At 37.9% G+C, this 8,417-nt stretch overlaps 2 protein-coding genes across 3 annotated transcripts; one reads left to right on the top strand and one right to left on the bottom strand.

The window, feature by feature from the left end:
- Nucleotides 1-314: 314 nt before the first annotated feature.
- Nucleotides 315-2,254, top strand: LOC117913158 (ammonium transporter 3 member 3-like). The gene is made up of 3 exons (XM_034828100.1): nucleotides 315-1,070; nucleotides 1,208-1,493; nucleotides 1,589-2,254. The coding sequence occupies exons 1-3, from the start codon at nucleotides 468-470 to the stop codon at nucleotides 2,104-2,106; spliced, it is 1,407 nt and encodes a 468-aa protein (XP_034683991.1). The 5' UTR covers nucleotides 315-467; the 3' UTR covers nucleotides 2,107-2,254.
- A 76-nt stretch (nucleotides 2,255-2,330) lies between these two features.
- Nucleotides 2,331-7,005, bottom strand: LOC117913159 (bifunctional nuclease 2). 2 transcript variants are annotated; one of them, XM_034828102.1, is made up of 10 exons: nucleotides 6,246-7,004; nucleotides 5,199-5,411; nucleotides 5,036-5,088; nucleotides 4,900-4,956; nucleotides 4,093-4,158; nucleotides 3,918-3,989; nucleotides 3,395-3,504; nucleotides 3,214-3,305; nucleotides 2,961-3,019; nucleotides 2,331-2,784 (listed from the first exon to the last, which is right to left on the bottom strand). In XM_034828102.1, the coding sequence occupies exons 1-9, from the start codon at nucleotides 6,508-6,510 to the stop codon at nucleotides 2,967-2,969; spliced, it is 981 nt and encodes a 326-aa protein (XP_034683993.1). In that variant the 5' UTR covers nucleotides 6,511-7,004; the 3' UTR covers nucleotides 2,331-2,784; nucleotides 2,961-2,966. The 2 variants fall into 2 exon arrangements, with proteins under 2 accessions (XP_034683993.1, XP_034683992.1); XM_034828101.1 differs by having other exon boundaries at nucleotides 2,331-3,019; nucleotides 6,246-7,005.
- Between the last annotated feature and the right edge of the window lie 1,412 nt (nucleotides 7,006-8,417).

Here is an 8,417-nt window from a genome sequence, read left to right as displayed (position 1 = left end):
ATCAGGCTTCAAAAGTATAGTAAACCGATGCACTGGCACGGTATTTCAGCTATTGCAACAATCCCATCGGCATTGGCCACCCATGTCGGATTCTGAATATACAGGCACCGACGATTCACTTAGAATATTAAAATTTGCCAGAAGCCCCTGTTGACTATACATCAAACAAACCTACTCGCCTGCTCAAGCTCACACCACCCATTTTGCAAAGCCGACGTTAGAAACCGGACAAAACACTAATAAGCGATTGTGTCCCACGCAACTCCCTTTCTGAAATCCCAAAATGAATCTATAAAGTAAGCAACAGCTATGATCCTGTGCATATCTTTAAGATCAACAAACGATATCTCCAATGCTCTCCCCTTCATGAATACCTCCAAAATTGTGTCACTTTATATTGCAATGCCCACCACCATTCTCTAAAATTCTTTTTCGTTTCTTCCTCTGTTTCTCTCTCTCCTTCTTTTATGAGTTGGCCGCAACTTGAGGGGCCTCTTCCTTCGGGACTTCTGCCGGATGAGGGGTCTCCGGAATGGATGAACAAAGGGGACAATGCATGGGAGCTGACAGCAGCAGCTTTGGTGGCCATACAGAGCGTTCCTGGGCTTGTAATCTTGTATGGTAGCATGGTGAAGAAGAAATGGGCAGTGAATTCTTCCTTCATGGCCCTTTACGCCTTTGCGGTGGTGCTCATATGTTGGGTGCTCTGGGCCCATGAGATGTCCTTCGGGGAAAAGATGTGTCCTATCCTGGGAAAGCCCAACTTTGCATTGGGCCAGAAGTATCTGCTGAAGAGGGCAAAAATTTGGTACATCCCGACCGCCACTTACGTGTTCTATCAATTTGCATTTGCTGCCATCACTGTCATATTGCTTGGTGGGTCGGTGCTTGGGCGGATGAATTTCTATGCTTGGATGTCCTTTGTTCCTCTGTGGCTCACCTTTTCTTACACCATTGGAGCCTTTAACATTTGGGGCAGTGGGCTTCTTCAAAACCGTATCATAGATTTCTCGGGTGGTTATGTCATTCATCTTTCGTCCGGGGTGGCTGGTTTCACAGCGGCTTATTGGGTAAGAAAAATGATATTAAGGTTTTGGTTTTTTTTTTTTTGTGTGTGGTTAGACAATGGGTGGACGATGTTATAGTGTGTGCATGATTGAATTGATGAATTGATTGTGGGATTTTATGGTGGCGTGGGTGAGAATAGGTAGGACCAAGGCTTTCACATGACAGGCAACACTTTCCACCAAACAACATAATTCACATGTTGGGAGGAGCAGGGTTCCTATGGGTGGGTTGGACAGGTTTCAACGGCGGGTCTCCATTTGCAGCGAATGAGATCACTTCACTAGCTATTCTCAACACCCATATCTGCACAGCCACCAGCCTCTTCGTGTGGCTGTCAATGGACATGTTGGTTTATAAGAAAAGCTCTGCCATTGGGGCTGTGCAGGGGATGATCACTGGTCTCGTCTGCATCACTCCTGCTGCAGGTTTGTCCTTAGTCTACCTCTTTGCCCAACTCTACATTCTACTCTTGTTTCTCATTCAAACATTTGGCTTCTCCTCTTGATCTTCACGTGGGCAGGGATAGTGGAACCATGGGCAGCAGGGTTGATGGGAGCAATGTCTGGTTCAATACCCTGGTACACCATGATGGTTTTGCACAGGAAATCAGCTTTCTTCCAGAAGGTTGATGACACCTTGGGTGCCTTCCACACACACGCAGTGGCTGGCACTTTGGGAGGACTCCTCTCTGGAATATTGGCCAAACCCAGCCTTTTGAAGCTATACTACACGGAGACACCGTATGGACCAGGCTTATTTTATGGTCTAATTCAGGGTAGATTAATGGACAGTCTAAGACAAATGGGCTACCAGATTCTAGGAGCTGTTTTTGTGGCTGCATGGAATGTGGTTGTGACAAGCTTGATCTGTATATTCTTAAGCCGCTTTCTTAATCTCAGAATGGACGAAAGAGACCTTGAGATAGGTGATGATGCAGCGCATGGAGAGGAAGCGTATGCCCTATGGGGAGACGGAGAGAGGAGGCCAACACACCCACGTCGTCGCCTCACAATTCCTTCCATGTGCCGTCATTGTTAACTGCAAGTTTAAGTTCTTTTTAAACTTGCTAATAAGTTGGTTTTCCCTGTCCCTCAACTGTATTTTTATAATTACTTTAGTTAATTTGGATGCAAAATATTCTTTATTCAAGCGAAACAAGGGAAATAAGAATGCCCAGTTTCTCTGACCTCCTAAAAAATGGACCAAAAGAATTACCAACTGAAAAGTAAAATTCAAAGTCAGAAGCCAGTGCACGCATTCCCTTTTTAACACGATATTTTGTTTGAAAAATAAAGAAGAATGTGGACAAAGCAAGAGTGCAACCAATAGAAATACTCTTCCACTGCTATTCAACGGGAGGTGTTTGACATTAGCAGGGAGAGATGATGCATCTGTTTCTTGCTATACAAACCTACCAAGGGCTAGGTACAAGCATTGGGAACTTATCTGTTCTGATTGATATTAGGTTGATATAATTGAATACATTATTTTGCATTTACATTCATGGGCCAACATTTGGTGGAAAGTTAAAAAGCTGTACATATCATTATTTGGGAAGTTTCTTCTGTCATTAGCCCTTTCCCACGAATTGCTGGTGGTACTCGGTCATTTCTCAAGCATCGGATACTATGGTGTGTTCCCCTCTCACTTAAATAGTCCTACAGAAATGCTGTATATGAAAAGACTCCATGCTTTCTTCCCCGATGAACACCGATCCTGTCATCAATGATAAATCGGTGACACTGTTCAACCAAATATGAAATGGCATCCAGCCACTAACACCAAACCAGAAACCAACCCCATAAACCTTTTCCCAAGCTTGATGAAAATGCTATTCAAAGAAGAGAATCAAGCTCTAAATGGCGATAGATAAGCATACAAAGGAGACACACCATCAGCTATAGCTCATGTCTTGACTCCCGCAGCTTCATGAGTTTGTCTCTCCACAAAGCTGCAGAAACCACTGATCAGTCAAGATGAATCTATATTATAGTAGCATCCATATATGAGCATTGTTTTATCCATCACTTATTAAATGGAGATGGGCATATTAGAAGACAAAAAAAAAAAGAGAGGGAGAATCTGCAGTATAATTTATAACAGCATTCATATAAGAGGCCTGTTATTGCTTTATCTAAAATATACCTGCATCATTGTACCTTTCCTCCTTAATAGCTAAACTCATATTCCTCACCAGATCAAGTTCCTCAGCAAGTAAATCTGGACCATCAGCAGCACTGGAAAAGATACCACTCATGCTTAGTGGCACGGTACAATAAAAACTCATGACATGAAAACAAGGCCTCTAAAGCAAGCACAGTAATACCTGTCTAAGACAACATCATAAACAGATTTTGTATCACGAGCTCTTCCCATCCCATAAACAATTCTAATGGCATCTGTCAAGATAATCTGTTTATTTACATATATTGGCACCTGCAGACACGATAAATTGCACAACTCAATCCCAACTATTTGAATTATAAGCAATAGGGGGGCGCACACATGCACACAAAGAGGGCTTCCCTGACTATTTGACTAATCCAGTTTGTATGTCAATTATATCTTTTTTTAGCTTGTTATCTGCATACTTTTTTATTTTACTGTCAGTAATAAACAATTCCTTTCAAGGTGTATGACAGCATAGTCAGAATTGGACACCAGAACTTTGATTTAGCAAGTTCAAGACAGCCTTGGCGAGCAACAGGGTGCTAATAAGAATAAAAAGCTGTGAAAGACACTCAAAATTGCAGAATGATTTAAAACGTAAGCTCACAATGCATAGCTTTTTCTTTTGGGTTAACAAATATTAATAGCAGTTTGGCTGCCAAGGTGTGGAAAGTAAATACCTTGCATAGTTTTGCTACATTTATGGCATCTGAAGGACGTGCATCAACACTTTGAATATTATTCTCCCCTGGCTGCATGATATAAAAACCTCAAGATGAACATAAAAAGAAATTACACGAAGCTGTTGTAGTTTCAGCAATGCATAATGCATATGCTTCATAAGTTTATGCCTACCTTACTAAAATATATTCTGGCAAAGTAAGTATTAACGATTCTTTCTGTGATCTTCACCATGTTTACCTGCAATTAAAATTATGATTTTGCTAAAGGAATTCAGGGAAACAGGAATAGTTTAGTCAATAAATGTACCATAATGTTTAGAAAGTGAAATGTAATAATTAACTATGATATGATGTAAAATTTTGTAACATGGTAGTTAAAGGTTACAGGCAATACACTACTGACAAAATCAGGTCAGATGAAGTAATAATCAATATAATCACTTCATATATACTCCTATGATTCTAAACAAATGCATCAACAAAAAATTGCAGGACATGCTTTAAGTAGAAAGATAGACAATTAGTAAATTTCACATGTCAAATTAGAGCCAAATAGATAGAGCAGCTATTGTGTGAGAGAGTCAAAGGGGCATCAAAGGGGTGTTAGATGTTTCTAGTTGCAAGCTTCTTCTCCAGATATGGAAGAGTAGTACCAGGTTACTGTGTTTTCACTCAAGTAAATGATGCAAAGTTAAAAAAGGAGAACCCATCCTATTACTTCCTTTATATCCCTTCTCTTTTTTGGATTTCTCCCTCTCTTTCTCCAACAACTACTAGACACAATTGTTTAGTCACTTGCATAGAACTTATGAAAATCCAATATAAGCAATGAGGCTAGGCAAATGAGAAATCATGTTAATAAAAATCTAAAACTAGTATCTTTATTAAAAAATGCAATGAAAAATAGCCACTATAGTAGGAAAATGACTAACAATACAAGCATATGCATGTATTAATACATGAAAAATAAGCACCGTACTTTGTAGCCAAGTTTCCCCACAAGATCTCTCACAAACTGAAACTGATTAGGGCAATCCTGCAGCAATATCTTATCCAATCATTGATATGAAAATAGACAAACAATAGGTTCCATGAAAATTAATTCAAATGGTTACCACAATTTCATCCTCCCGTAAGGTATCAATAAGTTTTTCAACAGAAAACTCCCCTGCAATAGGAGAAAACTAAAGTTACTTCTTTGCAAAACTGTCCATCAAATGACAATGGAATAACTGAAGATAGTAACACATTGATTACTGAAGAAATTCATCAATATACCTACAATAATTGGTAGTAAGAAGTCTCCATCACAAGAAACCTTAAGAAAAATTGTGGGACTCTGAAAACGATGAAGAAATCCTTGTCCAATTGAACTGACATCAGGTCTTAAATCCTTTGTTTGAGCAGAAAAAGGATGCAGTTGGCCCCAAGATTGCCATTTATTCCCTTCCAGAAATCCTTGTTTACGCATCTGGTGGTGGCTGATAGTTTCTTCAATAGTTTAAATAGTGGAAGTTAGGGAGGCATTGGAATGGATTAAAAAAAAAACACACACACACAAAAATAAGTAACTACTCAAAACATGTCATGATGCATTCTTAGCAACTGCAAACAATGAACATGGTAGTGCTTTTTTTTGTTTTTTCAATTGTTGTAGAGCGTGCATTTTTGTAAAACACAAGGTAAAATTTTAAGGTTTTCTAAAGAGGGCACAGGAAATTCTTTTTTAAAACTGTTTTTGAAAATGCATTAATAAACATGTATTTCAGTGTTGTTCCATTTTCCTTTTCCAATGTTGAAAACAGGACATAGTTACAGTTCCAAGATTTTCCCTAGCCGCATTTCGCAAACAAGGTATCCACCAGGAACCTTCTCTCACCAAAGGTATAGGTTCTACAATAAATTTGCAGCCAATATATTCCTTTTCTCCAGCCAATTTTAGAATTTTCAACTCTGATTCAGATGCTTTACACACTGCATTTCCCCATAAGCGAAATTGCAGTGAGATAAATTTACAAGATAGGGCATTCAAAACCACATGATCAAACTAGTATTTCTATATATACCTATAAACTAGACCTTCTTTTGCTGTATTTTCTTTATATTCAACAGTTTCTAGGAAAATTAGGATCAATTCAGGCTAATAGCACATTCTCTTACTAAGAAAAACCATCAAACGCCCGCGCATTTGATTTTCTAATAACTCCAATTCACACCGCGTCAAAGAACAAAAAAAGGCGAAAATCCCAAAGAATTCGGAAATAAATTCATCCTTTCTGTAATAAGGAAAAAAAGAAAAAAAAAAAAAAAAGAACGAATGGAAACCTGAAATGAGAACGAAGGCTTCGAGATAATCTTGATCGCGATCTTCGCCATTGGCCGATCTGTCACCGGAGCTTCCGCGAGAAGCTCTACAAGAAATGATGACGGATTTGGATCCGCGACTGTGTCTGCCTCTGAAACCTAATTGGAATGAGAACCGCGAGGAGAATGAAACCAGCGAATTGGATACCAAACGGCTGCCGTCGAATTGCTGCGCGACAAGTCCAGCACCGGAGACTGTAGGCAGGCATAAATGAGCTCGGAGCATATTAATTGGGTAGACGGCAGACGCAAAGCTCAACCAAACAGGAAGAGTCGAAACTGAGAAGTGGGAGAGAAAAATGACGGAAGATGGCTTCGTATCGAAGTCACTGAAAACCGCTTTGTTAATGCAGCCCACCCCACCCCCACCCCCACCTTTTTTCTGAAGGATCTGTTTTCCTCCTTAATTTCTAAAATATCCTCCTAAAGAATCCAAATAACAAGAGTTTACCTGGTCTGTGAATTTACACACAGTAAAAGTTACGAATGACGTGGTAATATTTGAATAAGTTTGAGAAAAAAGTGTCTAGTCATTTCTCGAATCCTGGCAATACCGCAAACGAAGAGTCTTGTTAAGGTCGGGAGGTGGGAGCCAAATTGGTCGAATTAACGAAAGAAATGAGAAGAGAGGCTGAGAAAAAGAGAAGAGTCCCTTGGACGGTTAGAGGCGACGCTGACTTCTCATCGGAAGATTCAACACGGTTGGAACGTGCTATTAGGCTGAGAGGTCCAAGTGGGTGGATATGAGACGCACGTTGTTTGGCTGTTGGTGGCTAGATGGAATGAGATAATAGGTGCTGATTTTTCTGTTGGTGTTATATGAATGTCTTCTCCAAAAGCCGACAGAGAGGGGTGACACAGCCTGACAGGGATGACCCATTAAAGACCAAGTGGTGTAGGAACTAGGAACCGTTTGAGCATGACCAAGTGGTTGGAGCACGATGGGGTTTGGGGTTGGTGAGAATATGCTGAATTTTACCATTTGGCACACCCACTTCATATATTTTTTTTTTCCCTGTAACTATTTCATTTCATTTGTGGGAAAAATTGTATGATTTAACAACTTTGCGTTCTAAAACATGCCATGAAGTATTTATCGATACTTATTTTAATTTGTATTTAAAAAAAGATTTAGATACATTTTTCATTTTAATACTTCGAAAAAGTCCATAACCAAAGAAAGGGAGTTGAAGGGGTCATTAATAGAATGGTCTATTATGGTTGTATAAAACGACATTTAGTAGTCATGTTCGTGATGAATGAAAAAAAAATCTCTAACCCTTATCGTAGGTCAATTTACTCCAACCAAAAAAAGAAAAAAAGTGGTCAAATTGATCAAACCATCGTTATTTTAGTTAGATTTAAATCTAATGAAAATAATATTCTACAACTAACAATTCCATTATTTTCAATCCTATTCAATTACTATCTATTATTCGATTGACTAATCCTTTAGTTTTGACAATTTCTCGTGAGGATAAATAAATAAAAAATTGAATCAAAGCTCTGGATTTCTCATGAGGAATCCTTTAGTTTTGACAAGTTATAAAAAAAAAGTCCATAACCATAGAAAAAGGAGTTGAAAGGGTCATTAATAGAACAGTCATTATGGTAGTATAAAACGACATTTAGTACTCATGTTCTTGATAAATGAGAGAAGAATCTCTGAGCTTTGACCCAAAATAGTGCTTTTTAAAAAAAAATTCCAAAAAATAAAGTTGTTTTGAAAATAATGCCCGATCTAATGCGTCTGTGCCACATAAGCTGCCACGTCATATTTTTCTAAAGTGGTTAGAAACCGTAGTTACCAACCACGGTTTTAACTTTAAGTTTAAAGCCGTAGTTGGTGACTACGGCTTTGACTTTTTTTAAAAATGGTCAAAGCCGTAGTCACCAACTGCGGTTTTAACTTTATATATATTTATATATAACTTTAATTTTTTTAATAAAAATATTATATTATTTTGATTTTAAATATACTTATTTTATTATTTTAAAAATAATAATATATGAAATTAAATAATTGATATTTTTAATTTGATATAAATATATTTTTAAATTTTAATAAAATAATATACTCTATATTTAATATAAATATATTTAGTTAATTATATTTAAATATAAATAAAATAT

The sequence above is a fragment of the Vitis riparia genome, chromosome 4, assembly GCF_004353265.1.
Source record: "Vitis riparia cultivar Riparia Gloire de Montpellier isolate 1030 chromosome 4, EGFV_Vit.rip_1.0, whole genome shotgun sequence".
Classification (NCBI taxonomy): Eukaryota; Viridiplantae; Streptophyta; class Magnoliopsida; order Vitales; family Vitaceae; genus Vitis; species Vitis riparia.
The sequence above is the reverse complement of the archived record's forward strand: the minus strand, read 5'-3'. Positions and strand labels throughout refer to the sequence as shown.

What these genes read in the sequence shown, in the direction of transcription:
- LOC117913158 (XM_034828100.1), top strand. Translation starts at nt 468, where the DNA reads ATGAGTTGGCCGCAACTTGAGGGGCCTCTTCCTTCGGGACTTCTGCCG. An exon ending in GTTTCACAGCGGCTTATTGG is followed by an intron (nt 1,071 to 1,207) that starts GTAAGAAAAATG and finishes GGGTGAGAATAG; the next exon opens with GTAGGACCAAGGCTTTCACA. An exon ending in CTGCATCACTCCTGCTGCAG is followed by an intron (nt 1,494 to 1,588) that starts GTTTGTCCTTAG and finishes TCACGTGGGCAG; the next exon opens with GGATAGTGGAACCATGGGCA.
- LOC117913159 (XM_034828101.1), bottom strand. Translation starts at nt 6,510, where the DNA reads ATGCTCCGAGCTCATTTATGCCTGCCTACAGTCTCCGGTGCTGGACTT. An exon ending in TACGGGAGGATGAAATTGTG is followed by an intron (nt 4,957 to 5,035) that starts GTAACCATTTGA and finishes ATATTGCTGCAG; the next exon opens with GATTGCCCTAATCAGTTTCA. An exon ending in GGAAAGGTACAATGATGCAG is followed by an intron (nt 3,020 to 3,213) that starts GTATATTTTAGA and finishes TGGTTTCTGCAG; the next exon opens with CTTTGTGGAGAGACAAACTC.